The sequence below is a fragment of the Balaenoptera acutorostrata genome, chromosome 8, assembly GCF_949987535.1.
Source record: "Balaenoptera acutorostrata chromosome 8, mBalAcu1.1, whole genome shotgun sequence".
NCBI lineage: Eukaryota > Metazoa > Chordata > Mammalia > Artiodactyla > Balaenopteridae > Balaenoptera > Balaenoptera acutorostrata.
Genome location: NC_080071.1, coordinates 58,701,023 through 58,717,995, shown reverse-complemented (window position 1 = coordinate 58,717,995; position 16,973 = coordinate 58,701,023). Strand labels below are relative to the sequence as shown.

At 38.4% G+C, this 16,973-nt stretch overlaps 2 protein-coding genes across 5 annotated transcripts in view; one reads left to right on the top strand and one right to left on the bottom strand.

Annotated features, from left to right (window-relative positions):
* Positions 1-2,426: 2,426 nt before the first annotated feature.
* Positions 2,427-15,963, bottom strand: C8H2orf69 (chromosome 8 C2orf69 homolog). Its single transcript, XM_007190483.2, has 2 exons — positions 15,469-15,963; positions 2,427-5,416 (listed from the first exon to the last, which is right to left on the bottom strand). The coding sequence occupies exons 1-2, from the start codon at positions 15,820-15,822 to the stop codon at positions 4,589-4,591; spliced, it is 1,182 nt and encodes a 393-aa protein (XP_007190545.1). The 5' UTR covers positions 15,823-15,963; the 3' UTR covers positions 2,427-4,588.
* Positions 15,964-16,092: 129 nt separating this feature from the next.
* Positions 16,093-16,973, top strand: part of FTCDNL1 (formiminotransferase cyclodeaminase N-terminal like) — a 214,554-nt gene continuing 213,673 nt past the window's right edge. For all 4 annotated transcript variants that reach the window (XM_057551891.1, XM_057551895.1, XM_057551896.1 and 1 more), the window contains exon 1: positions 16,093-16,262. In XM_057551891.1, the coding sequence (XP_057407874.1) occupies positions 16,249-16,262 (14 nt within the window). In that variant the 5' untranslated portion in view covers positions 16,093-16,248. The remainder of the gene's footprint in view (positions 16,263-16,973) is intronic.

The window sequence follows — 16,973 nt, the reverse complement described above, 5'->3', positions numbered from 1 at the left end:
TTCATTTTAATTCAGTTTATTTGGAAAGTAAACTGGACGACTTTAGGCAAGTTAGTCTCTTAAGAAGCTTAATTTTCCTCATCTTTAAAATAAAACTTGAACTTTATAGGATTGCTACAGAAATAAAGGAGATAGCTCAAGGGCAGGAACATAGTTGATGGCTGGTGCTAGCTTCCATTTAATATTCCTTTGCTGAGAGATTTGAGGTAGTTCCTATTGCAACATTAAATTATAATATCTACAATACTGATGAATCCTTTGGGAGGTTTTATTTATTTTTGGGGGGGGGTTTAAAATTCCTGGTCATAATTTTTAATGCTAGGGTCTTTATGTTTATTTTTTTGTTTTTTTTTTGGCCGCGCCGCAAGGCATGTGGGATCCTAGTTCCCTGACCAGGGCCTGAACCCGTGCTCCCCCTGCATTGGAATCGCAGTCTTAACCACTGGACTGCCAGGGAAGTCCCTTAGGGTCTTTTATTTTAAATGCAAAATATTTTAATCTTTTTTGCCTACCTGGCTGAGACCAAATGAGATGTTTTTCATATATAAAATAGTACACAGCATGTTAGCTGCAACTTGTCAGGAATTCCAAATCTCAGAATTTTGTTGCTGAAAGGGATCTTAGAAATCATCCAGTCAATCCAGATTGCTTAAATGACTGTCTAGGCTGACACAGCTGGGTGATAGAAACTTGAAATTATAGTTGTGGCGCCCAGATTAGTAACTCTCCATTCTTACCCTGAGGTGCAGCTCATCTCAGATACTTAGGGATACGTTATATAGTTATTCTCTGGTTACAGTTCAGGGGCACAAAGGAATTTTTTCCTCTGCCAGCAAAACTTCTCACCGTGCTGCTTGCTACACAGACAAGAGATACAAAGTAAGACTAATGAACAGGTAGACAGCAGAGCGTAATATAAAAATGGAATAGTATGCAGTCAAAGAATGAGACAGGTATATGTATGTACTGGCAAGGTATTTTCCCAAGGTAATTAAATGAGAAAAAGGTTTGAAACTATGAGTACAGTACGATGCCATTTGTGTAAAACAAAGGTATGCTGTAAGTAAACATTTATTTGTATATGCATAGAATTCTCTCTGCAAGGATACATGAGAAACCAGTGATAGTGACTGCCTCTGAGGTTAGACAAGTAGATGGGCAGACTGGAATTTGCAGTTACTATCTGATTTTTTTTTTTTTGCCCTGGTATATATTATTCTTTCAAAGTAAATTTTAAAAATACACGTGAAGATTGTAATTATTTTCTTCTCACAAACATTAACAGTATTTGTCTTGGTACATAATTACATCTGAATTCTCTTTATTCAGTAATTTCAAACTTGTCACTTCGATGAAATATCAAAACAAGGGAAACAAGGTCAACATGGCTTATATTCTTTCTGTCCTTTTGAACAGCAGCTATGTGAACATTTGGAAAGAACCTTAGTAATGAGGCTTTTCTTACCCATCTAATGTTGCCAACAGACATCAAAGCTTAATCTAAGAAGTTGACCACCCCCAAAAAAATGCAGGAAGCAGGAATGCACGTGTGGATGGAGTTGGAACTGTGCTGCTGTGACTCCTTCCCCCAGTGCTAAAAAACAGATATAGTCAGGAGGAACTAACATAGATTGGTAGTCACCCACGTATCTCTGGTGTTACCTTACAGTCTTTTTTCAAGCATACAGGCCATGGGTGTTTGGGTGTCTTAAATACACCTAAGTTATATTGTATTTTTTCAAGTTCCATTAAATAGGATACTAAAGTGACCATCCTAAGTGACCCTGCCTGTCTCTATCACTAAGAGCTGCTTGGCCTCCCTGCCTTTGTAAAGAGCAACCTGAATTCACAGATGTCTATCGACATGAATATCTTATCCTCTAAAGCATGTTTCTCTTAAAAGCCCTTAAATGAAGTGTAACAGAATAGCTCTTTTAAGAATAATACCTTTTGTTTCATATTTTTCCTCTTAAGCCTTAGTCTATTACACATTTCCATCCTCACATGCTGGAACTGTTTTCTCTGTACTGTGTCCTCAGTGCCTAGACCTTCTTTGCCCTTGGTGGGGCTTAGATATTGCATGAATGAAATGAAGAACAGATCACACCATATTCTAACCAAGTCTCTTGATGACAGCTAAGGGAATACAGATGATTAGCATAGAAAAGGAAGAACTTATTTTTGAGAGATTTTGTTGTCTAGGAAATCCAACAGAAGGAAATGATGCTATTTTCTGTGGAGCAATTTAAAGGAAAGAAGAGATGTATTTTTATAGGAAAGGTTCAAAGTTGCCTGTATGAAAAAACATGGAGGTTAATGAAAACACACACAAACCCAAACTGGCAAAGTGGAGAGAAATCGCTTCCTTCTGAATAACGATCTAAAGTTTTAACAAATCTAGTAACAAACAGCACATCCAAACAGACTTTTGTGGATTAAATTTAATACAACTGTACATTCATGCTGTGGCGGTAACAACTTTCACATTATTTGTTTGACTACATTTCTCAGTTGACTCTTTCATGACACAAACACAAAGCCACAATCCAAAGGATACACTAACATTTATAATAGTTTTAAACAAATGTGAAGAACAAATTTTAAGTATTAAACAAATATTTGAATATGGATCAACTTGAATATATTTTCATTAAAATATTTTTAGTTTTCAACACTGTCTCATTTTGATGCAATGGCAATTCCAGGTGTCCCAGAGAGTTATTCTTAATATCCATTCAACATATAACAATTACAATTACGCATTTACATGACTGGATAGCTACAAGGACCATATTTTAAATATCTCAGATTTTTAAATGAATCTTTCTGCTAAAAGTCATACATTTTCCATTTTAGTTAATCCTGTAGAAATAAATGCCTTTCCTTCCCCCCTCATTAAAGTACTCAGTAACTTAGCTATGTTACATTAGATACACATAAATTTAACCAAGGGTTATTAAACGTATTGAAAGAAGCCATCCAATCAATAATGGTGCTTTAAGACCAGGTAATAAATCAAATGTTAGAATCAGGCTGACTTGTTTCCTTGTTGGGAATTTTGGGTCTCAAAAGAAGCAGCAGGTATTTAAAAGAAACCAAAGCAATAAAATACTACTGTACTTCATCCTTAAGAAAAAACCATTGAAAGATACTATTCTGAAGTTCATAGAATTTAAGCATCTGGTAAGTAAAAATCCTTTCTTATAAGTCTGAATATTTGGAATATATTTATAGAGTCATTAAAATATAATTCTGGGATGAAACCAAGAAATTAACATTTTAACTATTGTTTTATATATTTAGACCCTCTGGGTTATTGATATTAAGCTTCAGTCTTTTTTTCTTTTTCAGTCTGAAAGCAGCATGTTACTTCCCTGCTTAATTATTTCATGACCTGCAAAAGCTAATTATTAATAAACAATTTTTAAAAAGACCACTAACCTTTTATTGTAATCTTTCAATGTTAGTTGACATTCATTAGATCTTGGTTTCTCAAAATGTATTTATCTAGGTCAAGAAAAATGGGCAGAAGGAAACCTCACCCAAATTATGTAGCAGTGTTAAGCAAATTCAGTCTTTGAGCCAAAATTAAATCATTTGTGTCTTCAAACTTTCTCTTTCAACTTTTCATATAGCAATATAATTGTACATTTTGGCCAAGGAGAGATGCTTTCTTTGGGCAGACAAAATCATGCTTCAGGAGAAATAATGACTTAGTTCTATAGAATCTGTCTCCTTTTCAATAGGGCACTACCAAATAGAGTATTATATTTTACCTAAGTTGCTATCTCAAAAGATGATAGGATGAAACAATTTTAAATCTGTACTATATTTTTACCCAGTATACATAATTATGTTCAATTTGAAACAATTTTCCAAAAGAACTGGTTTTTTGCCAAAATGCAAGAAACTCCAAAATGTCTTATCCAAAAGTTGTCAATTAAAAATTAAGCCACAGTGCTTAAGTGTAGTATTTTTAAAAACTAACTTTATACTACCGCACATTCTTAGATATGTGGAAACAAATACATTTTGACTCTTAAGAAAAAACACTTGATGGCACACTGAAGAATGACACCATAAGTTTATAAACATAAGAGGCAGGGTATAGTTATTGCAAATTGATGGAGAACATCAGTGTGCCTTCGCTTTGTTTGAAGAGAAACAGTGTTTCCACTCAAAAGTTTTCAGTGCCAAAATACCTAATTACCCTTAAAGTATCACCAAAATTGGTTTTAAACATTACTCAGAAAATAAACTATTTCCAACAATAACAACCTTAATTGCCTTTTATAAGGACTATATTATAACTTTCATTCTTAAGGGTCTTGTATCTCCCTGTAGGATTATCACAAACCACCTTTTGGATTTCAAATAAACTAATTCTAACCCAGTCCCAATTAAAAACTATCCACATTCACAAGCAAGGAACACTACTGCACATTACACTCATAGTTTAGGAATGTGTGCTTCCTTCCCCCCACCCCCCACCAAAAAAAACCTGACAATGCATCTATGAATTACATCTCATTGTCTGAATTTATAGCACAAAGTGCTTCTGCTCTTCTGCATTAACAATACTGCAGTCTCAAAATACTTCATGAACCCTGAAGTGATTCTCTATGGAAGGAGCTTCATTTGCAAAATGAATTTGGCTAGTCACCTGCATACCAAAATCTCCAAGTATCTGAACAAATTTCTTGTGCTCCTTTCCAATCCAAGATCTCATTGGATCATGTACTTGGTAAGGTGTTACATGGGTGTGAACAATAATCCCTGTTTGTGCAAACTCTTTCAAGACTTCTGGATAAGTAATCCAAGTATTGCTTCCCCCAGAATGACCTCCATCCAGCCAGTACATTGTTTTTATGCTTTTGATAAAAGCATCAATGTTCCTGTCTTTCTTGGCTTCTTTCAATTCAAAAAGCAACTGATTCAAAACAACACAACCTTTACTGAATCCAATCAAAGTAAAAGAAGCACCATTTAGTGATGGTGGATAAAAACTCATGGCAGTCTCATCAAATTTTTCACAGGTCCTCTCTTTTTCTCCCCGGCAACCATTAGTAGTATGAGAAGAACTGGATCTACAATTAGATGCTTTGGCGTCCTTATTCAAATCTTTCACATTCTTCTTTGGTAGCAAACTCTTCTGACTTAAGTTAAAAGCATTAACTAATAACGTATAAAGGTGCTTAAAAGCTCCAAAGTCAGTATTGTGTTCTGGAGCACCAAACATATTGCTTTTCACAAAATTGTCATAGCAGCTGAATTTGTGCAAATGCATTCGGGAACACTTTATCACCCAAATATAACTATTGGGGAACCGGTGGGCTAAAATGGTGGCAACATTTTCTAGACTCCAGTTTTCCCACTGATAATTCTCAGGATGACGAGTCATAATTTCATGGTAATTCTGAAAGGTAAGAAAGATAAAACAAATATTAAATACACAGTTATGTAAAATTATTTCCACAAAATTAGTGTCCCATTTTTATTGGGGAGGAAGTAGGGATGTTATAATGACCTATGGTTAATGTACTAGAAATGAAAACTATAAATCTATTACCTTCTGGTTGTAAGATTTTAAACGAATCACTTCTTCAGTTTAAGCCTCAAATCCATCAAACACAGGGTTATAAGATAAAGCTAAATAGCACAGTAGAAATTTTAAAAATAAAACACTTTAGAACGATTATAGATTTTTTAATGGATTTTATTTAGTATACATATGATCTATTATTCCTAACACATTAACTGAAAATAAAAATTTGGTCTCTTAGATTTTTTGACCAACACAGAATTTTAAAATATTTTCCTATTAAAGCTGCTATCCTGAACTCCTCCCTCTTTGGATTACTCTAGCAACCTGAATGCTATGTTTAATTTCAATTTTAGTATTACAAAGCTGCAATGAACATTATAGAAAAATCTTCATGTACATCTGTGATTACATCCTTAAAAATAAATTCCCAGATGTGGAAAAACTAGGTCAAAGAATATTCATAATTTAAGGTTGACTATATAGACTACAATACTGTCTTCCAGAGAAGTATGTATAATTTTTCTTTTATCTTTGTTAAATTTCATTGGCACAGGATAACTTATTCTAATTTGAATTTATTAAAAATTTAAATGAAGTTGAAATTTTGTTCATATATTTATTAGCCATCTGGATTTCTACTTGTGCCTGTTCATATCTTTTGCCTTTTTTTATTTGGTTTATTTATAAGTATTCTATATATATTAATAACTTTTTGTTTATGTTCTAGGACGTGCATGTAAGTTTTGTTTTCCTTTCAATTTTTATTCATAATATCCTTAAAAAAGGGAAATTCATTCAAATTTATTTCATTTATTCTATAAAATTTATTGGATACCTACTGAACAGTCATGGATCAGAACAGATGAAACCCCTGCCCACACAGAGTGCACATTCTAGTACAGAGATACATAATAAACTCCATGAGTTAATAGAGCAGCACCCTCCAACAGAAATATAACATAAGCCACATGTACAATTTTCCAGCAGCTACATTAAAAAAAAAGTAGAAAGTTAACAGGTGAAATTTTTTTTTTTTTTTTTTTTTTTTTGGCCGCGCCCTGCGGCATGTGCAATCTTAGCTCTCCGACCAGGGATTGAACCCATGCCCCCTGTAGTGGAAGCATGGAGTCTTAGCCACTGGACCGCCAGGGAAGTCCCAAAATTATTTTTAATAATACATTTTATTAAGCCCAATACATCCAATATATTATCATTTCAACATGTAACATAAAAAATACTGAGATTATTACATTTCTTTTTCTTTCTAAGTTTTTGAAATCTAGTGTATATTTTACACTTACAACACATCTCAATTTGGGTGCTAAATTTTCATCGGAAATACTTGATCTGAATTTAGATTTCATAAGATTTACAGTTGCAAAAGTAGATTCACATACCCAAGTTGCTCAAATACACTTAAAAGTTTTCCAGGAACTGAACTATCAGTTTTTAAATTTAAATTTAAAGTTAAATACAATTTAAAATTTAGTTCTTTGATTACACTAAATTTCAATCGGTCAATAGCTACAAGTAGCTAGCGGCTAGACAGCACAAGACATTATACGGTGATAAGTGCGATGGATAACAAAGCAAGGGAAAAGGAGCGCAAAGTTTTGGAGTGGGTGGAAGATTATTATTTAAACACAGGGTAGTCTCCAATAAGGCAATAGTTGAGAAGGAGCTGAGGGACTGAGTCATGATTATTTCAGTCATAAGGAACTGCAAAAGGACCTGAAGTGGAGCCATCGTTGGTATAACCAAGATACACCAGTGAGACCAGTGTACCCCCAGTGAAGTGAAGAAGGAGCAAAAGTGACCACCAAGAGGGTCACAGAGATTGCTGGTGAAGAGGGGAGGTGCTGATCATGCCTTGTAAGATACCCTGAGGACTTTGGACTTTGCTCTGATAGGGTGTGGAGTAGACGGCTGACATAATCTGTTTGGAAGGATTACTCTGACTCCTGTGTGCAAAGGGGCAACAGTTTGAAGCAGGGAGACCAGTAGGAGGCTACTTAAGTATAACCCCAATGAGAGAAGGTGGCTTGAACCACTGGTAGTAGAAGCAAAGGTGGTAAGAACTGGTCAGATTCTGTATATATTTTGAAGGTAGAGTCAACAGCATTTGCTAATGGACTGGGTATATGGTGTGAGAGAAGAGAAATAGAATTGTAATTTTTCCTTATTTCTAACAATCATATACCAAACATTTTTAAATGCACCTTTTGACCTAGTAATTCTACTTCTAGGAATTTATCTCAGGGATATACTTGCACACATGCATAAATAAATCTGTATAAGGACATTTATTCCTGCTTCAGAAGAATGAGGCAGTTCTATGAGTACTCATACGGGTTGTAAAATAAGGGCTAAAAAAACCCCTGAATGCTGAGCTATCATTTGTGTTTAAAAAAAAAAAAAAGTTTGCATCAGCATAGAATGTCTCTGGAAGGACATATAAATCAGTAACAATGGTTAGCCTTAGGGAAGGGAAATCGGAGACTGCCTCCATTCATCCAAAGGGATGAAAAGGAGACTTAATTTTCAATGTACAACCTTAAATAAAATGAATTTTTAGCAATATACACATTTTTCTATTAAAAAAATTAAGACTAATAAAAGTAATACTACAAAAATTTAGTCTACATGCAAAGGTATAAGGAAGATATAAAAACCACCAATCCATAAAACCACCATTAGAAATAATCACTATTAAAATTTTGGTGTCTAGTATTCCAGTGTTCTTTAGTATACATACACATAAACAAGTATGTATGTAAGAGAGCGTTCTTTATTTTTTCCCTCAGCAAGATGATACACACAGTTTTCACTTAAAAATGTTACAGGCATGATTCCTTATCAATAAGTATAGATTTGTATAATTTTTAGACTTTCCATCAAAAAGACTAATACCAACTGATACTTCCACTGGAAGTATATAAGAGTGCTTATTTTCTCACATCCTTACCCACACTGGCTATTAGCATTAATTTTAAAAAAATCTTTGCTACTAAGATAAAATATTTTACTTTTAATTTGCATATTTTTATTCCTAATCAGGTTGAACATTTTTCTATGTTTATTGGCAATTTTCATTTGTTAATTCTCTATTCATATCCTTTGATAACTTTCCCAACAGGATGCTCAAGTCCTTAACAGTTTTTACCTCATTAAGTTTGTCATATATGTTAAAAAAAAATCTATTCCCAGAAGGCCATCATTTAATTTTTTATGGATTCTGCTACTGCCTTCTGCACATCCAGATTTATGAGATATAAAATTATCATAGGAGCTTAGATCTGAAAGGGCTCATCTAAATCCTTTTTTTTTTTTTTTTGATAAATATCTCTTTTTTTATTTCAGTGAGACAGCAAATTTGGGCCCTTTCCCTTGTCCCTACCTGTAAGAAATCTACACTCTTTTTCTGCACAGAACCCTTTCGTCCAAAAAATGAAAGAATTTGCAATTCAGGCACCAATGTAAAGAACAGAGGGATGAACATGAAAGGAACTACCCCCACATGCAGAGGTGGGCATGTGCGCACACACATGGGCATCAGCAGAAAGGGAAGGAACAAATTTCCAACACAAATTGAAAGGTGGAAATATTCTTGCCTTTTGAACTTTGACTTCCATTTCTTCATATATTCATCAGTGGGCATTTGGGGGTCACTAAGCACAGTTCACAGTCCCTCAAGAACACAGTCCAGTGGGAGAGACAGAGATAAATAATTACAAGGCAATATGATTACTGCTGTAAAGCAGGGATATGTGAAGAACTGTGAGGGGACATAGAGAAAGGGAGACTCAAGCTATGTTTTGGGACATCAGGGAAGGCTCCACAAATATATGAGCTCAGTTTTGTAGTATTAGAAATTCCAGGATTATGCAGTAGAATTCCTATTATGTCTGAAGTAGGAACATTAGTCAGGTCTTCATAAAGACACCCAAATATTAGTTGGGAAGAACAGAGCCAACACTGAATTATTCTATGGATTCCTAAATAGTTAGATATAAGTGCCAAATACAAAAGAAAGCACAAATATCTAAATCGTTTTTATAGCTAAGGAAACTGAGCTCCTATAAACTATACAGTTATTTATATTATATAGTTATTTGATGAGCTAAAATGAACAAGATTTTATGACTCTGTTTAGTCTCTACCACATAGGAGGTGGTAAACCTAAAAACTTGGTATTTTCTTTGATTAACCTGAGTTTACATGATCAGAGGAGGAAAATGCTCATACTAAGTAACTGTGTGTATGTACTAAAATGTAAAAATAAGCTTGTTACTCTTGTGTCTAAGAAGTCCAGATCTAAGAACAATGGATAAGTACTCCTATATTCTAGAAAGAGACACCAGACATTCCCATAGGACTTGCTAATAGGTAGTCAAAACCAGTTCTGCAACCCAGGCTACTATCCAAGGCCAATCTACAGAAGAGGTGGAAGAAGTGGGAAGAAAGGGTTTTCTTTTGAGAGAGTTTTCATCCCAGTTGGGAATGCAATGCACTTACTCTCCCTGTAGGGGTTAAAGGGTGGGAGGCATGCTTCCTCATCCCCAGTGAGGCAGGTGGCAAGAGAATCTCCTGGAGAGATTAAGGGGTAGTTACTCCACAGGTAGATGCTTGCTGACCTGCAAAAACATAAAGGCCCATCCCACACTGCTACTGAAGTACTGGTACAAAGGATTTTTAGGAAAACTTGACATGTGTCTCCATGATAAAGACTTAAGTTAGGTGGACTATTGTTATAGCAGAGTGAGGAGAGCTATATAGGGTACGAGCTGTACTTCCATAAAAAATGGGTCAAGGGGGCATCTTCGCTGGGCATAAAGTGGACATCTCACGTAAGCAACCTAAAAGGACCATAACAGGAACAGCCTAAGAAGGCTGCTCCACATAGCACACGAAGCCCCAGGGTATATGGTCAGATGTGAAATAGTAGTGTGTGTGTGTGTGTGTGTGTGTGTGTGTGTGTGTGCGCGCATGCCCATGGTTCTTGGCACAGAGCTCCTTAAAACCCTTGTAATTTCATGGGTGATAGGGGTTGGTCACCAGAAAGACCAAGACATGATGAGAAGTTTGGAACTTTCAACCCCACTCCCCATTCTCCAGAGAGGGACTGGAAATAAAGTTAATGACTGATCATACCTATGCAATGAAGCCTCCATAAAAATCCCCAAAGTACAAGTTTGGATAGCTTCCAGGTTGGTGAACACAAGGAGGTGCTAGGAAAGTGGTGCACTCAGAGAGAGCATGGAGGCTCTGCACCTCTTCCCACATAGCTTGCCCTATGCATCTCTTCCATCTGGATGTTCACCTGTATCCTTTATCATATCCTTTCATAATAAATGGGTAAACAGTATGTAAACTGTTTTCCAAAGTTCTGTGAGCCATTCTAGCATACTAACTGAACCCAAGGAGGGGGATCGTGCAAACCCCAATCTATAGCTGGTCAGTCAGCAGTACAGGTGATAAACTGGGACTTGGCGACTGGCGTCTGAAGTGGGGAGGGGAAAAGACTTGTTGGACTGAGCCCTTAACGTGTGGAATCTGACACTAACTCCAGGTAGATAGTATCAGAATTGAATTGAATTATAGGACCCCAGCTGGTGTTGCAGAGAATTGCTTGGTGTGGGGGGAAATACCCACACATCTGTTGTCAGAAATGTTGAGTGTGGTAATAGTGTGAATAGCAAAGGAGAGTCACACAGGAGAAGTGAGTCTTTTCCTACTCACCAGGACATACACTTAGGGCATGGTCATCTATATATCCTAGTGTTTAGGAAAGCAAAAGTTTTTAAAAGCTAAACTTGGAAATGACCCAAATGTTCATGAACTGCTGAATGGGTAAGCAAATTGTATGTCCATACACAGAAAACTACTTGGCATTAAAAAGAAACTCATGATAGAGACAACAGAAAGAATGAATTTCAAAAGCATTAGGCTAAGTGAAAGAAGCCAGACACAAGACTACATACTACATGATTCCTAACTAATGAAAATCTAGAAAAGGCAAAACTGTACTGAAAAGAAAGCAGATTAGTGGTTGCCTGTGGCTGAGAAAAGAGATTGACTAAAGTAGGGCACAGGGGTACTTTTTATGGTGATGAAGATGTTGTATTACATGATTATTGTGATGGTTACATAACTGTAGTTGTTGAAATTCATCAAATTGTAAACTTACACTTAAAAATAGAAATACCGGGGCTTCCCTGGTGGCGCAGTGGTTGAGAATCTGCCTGCCAATGCAGGGGACACGGGTTCGAGCCCTGGTCTGGGAAGATCCCACATGCCGCGGAGCGGCTAGGCCCGTGAGCCACAACTACTGAGCCTGCACGTCTGGAGCCTGTGCTCCGCAACAAGAGAGGCCGCGACAGTGAGAGGCCCGCGCACCGCGATGAAGAGTGGCCCCCACTTGCCGCAACTAGAGAAAGCCCTCGCACAGAAACGAAGACCCAACACAGCCATAAATTAAAAAAAAAAAAAAAAAAAGAAATACCTACAATTCTGTATCCTGAGGATTTAAAAAGCAAGAAACTCAAGAAAACTGGACAGTACCTACTTAAAAAAATTCTGATCCCCCTCCAAAATCATTACTGATAAGAAAAACATCAAGAGGTACCTAAAGAAAAGTGAATTACTACGGCCTCAGCTTTCCTGTAATTCAAAGGATAAAAGGGCAAGCATAGAATTAAAAAGGACATACAATAAAAGATGACTGCAAGAAGTAATGGTAATTAGCATTTAAAACTACACTGTCAACCAGATCCAATTAACATCAAATAATGAATCTGTGTTAACATGAGGCAAAACTTCTAATGGTATCCTACAAAGTTCTGTTTGGCCCTATTCTGTTCAATATTTATCCAAATTAAAAATAAAGATATAGAAAGAATGCTTATTTAATCTATATATGATATAAATGAAAATAAAGGTTCTAAAAGGATCAATACACTAAAAGATGAGCTGTATCTCACAGGGTAAATTTTATCAGAATAGACATTAGGCTCAAAAGAATCAAGTGCAAAGAGAAGGAAATCTGAGCCTAAAAGCCCTTCATATAATAATAGCCAAGTAGCACTTAATACATTGTTCAAAAGAACTTACACACGTTTACTCATTCAACAAGCTATCTACTGAACACCTACTTCATGCCACTCACTAAGCATCACAGATACAACAGTGAAGAAAACAGACGTGAAGCGTGCATCATACTAGTGGAAGACAGACAAAACCCAAAATGAATAACTAATATAGTAAATGAAATGGATAAAAATAAATTATCCTAATTATTTATTAGGAGAAAAGTTGACAGGGATCCTGTGCACATGTATGATTATTAAATAGCATGGTCATCAAAGGCCTCACTGTGAAGGCAACTTTTGAGCAAAGACTTGAAATAGGTGAACTAATGAATCCTTATAGACATCTGCAGGAAGATTGTTCCAAGCAGTACGTGCAAAGCTTGAGGTCAAGTGTGTCTACCATGAGCAATATGAAGAAGGCTGGTGTGGCTGGAGCCTTCTGTGGAGAGTAAAACAGATAAAGGAAACAGTCAAAAAAGCAGCAGGGTGGGAATTCCCTGGTGGTCCAATGGTGAGGACTCCGAGCTTCCACTGCAGGGGGCACAGGCTCAATCCCTGGTCAGGGAACAAAGATCCTGCGTGCCAAGCGGTGTGGCCAAAAAAGAGAAAAAAAGAAAAGCTACAGGGTGGGAAAGGTAAATAGAGTGAAGGGCCTTGCATGCCATCAAGAGGACTCTGGCTTTTACTCTGAGTGGCACGGGAAGCTGCTGGTGTTTTGAGCAGAGGTGTGGTATGATTTGACTTAGGTTTTTAAATGATTTTTCTGATCACTTCTAGATACATTTAGAAGGTAAAGCCACTTTATTTGCTGATGTATTAAGAGAGGACAAAAGGATAATTTCAAGATTTCTAACTTGAGCAACTAAATAGGAAGTGTTTCCATTAACTGAGAGACAAGATGATGACTACAGGACGAGCAAGTTTAGGGAGAAAGATCCAGAGACTTTAGGTTTGAGATATCTATTAAATGTCCGAAAGGAAATACGTGCACATAACTGGCAAGTCTAAAGTTCCAGGAATATGTCTAGGCTAGAACACAAATGTTGAAGGTCATCAGAGTATAGGTAGCATGTAAAGCCACAAGACTGAAAGAGATCACAAAGGGAGTAAAGGTAGTCAGAAGAAAAGTCCAAGAACTGAGCGCTACAGAACTCCCCAATAATTAAAAAGGTCATCAGAAAGATAAGAAGGGAGGGTAACTCATTGGGTATTCACATACTTAATCCTCATTGATATCCTATACATCATTATTCCCATTTTGTAGTTGAGCTGGCTGCAACACAGAGAGGTTTAACAATTGGCCAGATGTTTCATAGCTAAAAAGTGCAGAATCAGGGTTTAAAACTAGGCGATCTGGCCTCAGAGCCTTTGATGCATTATTATTCTCTATTTCTTCTCTAAAAGCCCTGGGTTTTTAGAGGACTTCATACTCTGCATAAATCAACAGTATATCACTGTCCAAAAAGCTAATGGAATCTCAGGCTTCATAAAGAAATGGATGATGTCAAAATGAAAGGAGGTATTAGTCTAACTACATTTAGCATTTTATAGACTTCACGTGAAGATCTGTGCTATATTCTGACTTGCACACTTTAAAAATATTTAGGTGTTCAATGAAGGTTAGTTATCATTATTATCATCATCATCATTATTATAGATGCACACAGTAGCTGGTCCACAAAATCCTGGAAGTCACTGTCAGCAATGCCACGCTGATTTCCCAAACTGAGCAAAAGGGCATCAACTGAGTACGTTAAATTCCTCCTCTTAAATCGAAATACTAGTTTTGATTAGTAGTCAACTAGACCAGCCAATTATTTGGAGGGCAAGAGAAAAAACTACATATACCTTCATCATCATCTGACTCAGGGCACAACGTTCGTAAGCATATTTTTTTAAAGCACTAATTTCAAAAACAACAACTGTTTAATAAACTAATTATTTCACGGTTTAAGAAACACATCCAGCCATATTTTAGCTTTACCTGTCTATACCAGCACTACCCAAGAGAACTCTGTGATTATGGGAATGTTCCGTGAAAATGCTCAGTATCTGCACTGTCCAGTACAGCACACACAAACCTTAGGGGCCACTGAGCACTTGAAATGCAGCTAGTGCGACGGAGAAACTGGATTTTTAATTCTATTTAGTTTTAATTAAATAGCCCCATATAACTAATGGCTACCCTATTAGACAAAGCAGTTCTAGATTAAGATCTAGATTAAGGCCCAGCTTTCCAGGACAACATAGCCATGTATATTCGCCTGCAGCCGCAAAATTAATAATAAAGATAAAATCACACACAAAAACAAAAGTACAGAATTTTGGTGAGCATCAAAATATTGACATGCTCAGCAATTACTGTCCCTTTTCATCCACCCATTCTCCCTTTCTTAGGGTTACTGAGAGTGTCACACCCTAGTACTAGTATTTTGTCTGTTTACTTTTTAATAACTGCCAGCACGCTAATTTAAAAGCCCTCTCTCCGCCTCCTGCCCCCCTCCCCCACCGATCCTCTGAGAAACCAAGTTATAGAATAAATACACATTGTCTCGTTTCTAGGTCTTAAATTCCACCCCCTCGAAACCTGGACTGACGGCTGGCTCTTTCGAGGTCGTAGCCCTCCCAAGGACACCTCCTGTCTAGGGCTCTATGAGGAGGGGGTCAGGGCGTGGAAGGGGCGGTTCTGGATTTCGTGGAGCCACCCCGTTTAGCGCCATGTGTGAGTGTGTTCAGGCGAGGCAAGGAACCGGGCCCCAGCTACGAGGGAGGAATCTCGAGAATTCGCATATGTACAAGAAGAAGGACCATGTGCCCAGGCAGGCCGCAGGTTACCTGCACATCCCCGGGGAAATAGAGTACGTGATGCTGGGGCGGTGGTTGCGGCTCCTCCTTCGCCAGGTCCTCATGGAGGTCCCGCCGTTCCGGTCCCTCCCCGGCGGCCGCCACCGCCGCCGCCAGCAGGACCAACTCGTTGCCTCGCTGCGGGTCGGCTCCCGGCACCGCGGACAGCTGCACGCACTGCTGCCTGCGCCGCTCGGCTGACGGGGAGCAGAGCGCGCCGCTGCGGCTGCTGCTGCCGCCCAGGTTCATGGTTCTGGCCTGAGAGCTGAACGCTGCGACTCCGATTCCGAGCTGCGGCAGCAGGAGAAGGAGCTGCGGCGACCGCAGGAGCCCGAACCCCCACATGGGTCGCCGCCGCCAGAGCGGTTCTTAGGGTGTGGGAGGGCCTGAGGGAGGACGTTCCGCCGGGCGCCCAACGGTCTGCGGGAGCGACCCGGGCGAGAGCCGACCCCGAGGGCAACGACGGCGTCAGAGGCCGACGTCCGCGCGCAGCGTGCGTAAGGGAAGGAGGGGTGTGCGCGAAATCCGACTCCGGTTCCCGGAGGGAGCGACGTGGGGGGGCGTGGCCCGAGGAAGGACGTTTGTGATTGGTGGGTTCTGCCGCGGCCGGGAAGTTCGAACGGAAGTCTGGGAAAGAGCCTGAGGAGAGCAAAGGAAACTGGAATAAACCGAGAACCCCGAGCAAGAAGGGCGGCAGTTGTGATACAGGCGCAGAAGCCGGTGCTGCCCGAAGGTCGCTTCCAGTACGGGGTAGAGAGTTTTGAGTATACCATGCTCCCCTTTCGGTAAGCTCAACTTTCAGGTGAGGTTTTTCTAGTCCTTCGAGCCTTAAAAGAGACACAACCCCAAAGATTAGAGTAATTCTTTCCTGTTACAGAAATCGGTGGGAAGTTTTCTGCATGCCCTGGATGAAGGGAATCTCCCTCTTCTCATACCCTCGAGTTTCTTTGTAGGTACACAAAGATTTCTAGGTTCTTGGGAATTTATTTAGATAAGAAGTCTAATGCATCTCTGGTAGCAGGGAGCAGGGCACATGGGGGAAAGGTGTTAATTGTTACACATTTGCTGTCGGTGTTTGCAGTCAACGGGATTTGCTGTTTTAAGGTTTTCAAAAACCAGCTTGAACAGTAGGAAAGTCATAAGTGTCCAACAACAATCTGTGGCCAGTTGTGTATGAATAAGATTTGGACAAATGTATGCTAAAGACAGGGAAGGAAGGGGAGAGTCCAGTATTCTAAATTTAAGTGCTTGTGAGGCAAGGCACTGTAAAGAACCTTGTGGGAGAGAATATTAGTGAGAATTTAAAATATTACAGCCAGCATTTATTGAGGCATACTATAGGCCAGGAATTGAACTAGGCACTTCATATATTAACTGTTCTGAGTCTATATATGTGTGTGCTTAAGCACACATACTGTTTTCTTTACTCCACGTATCAAATATTAATAAATAGCCTTGAAGTAAGAGCACAAATTAGCAAATGATAAAATGTAACT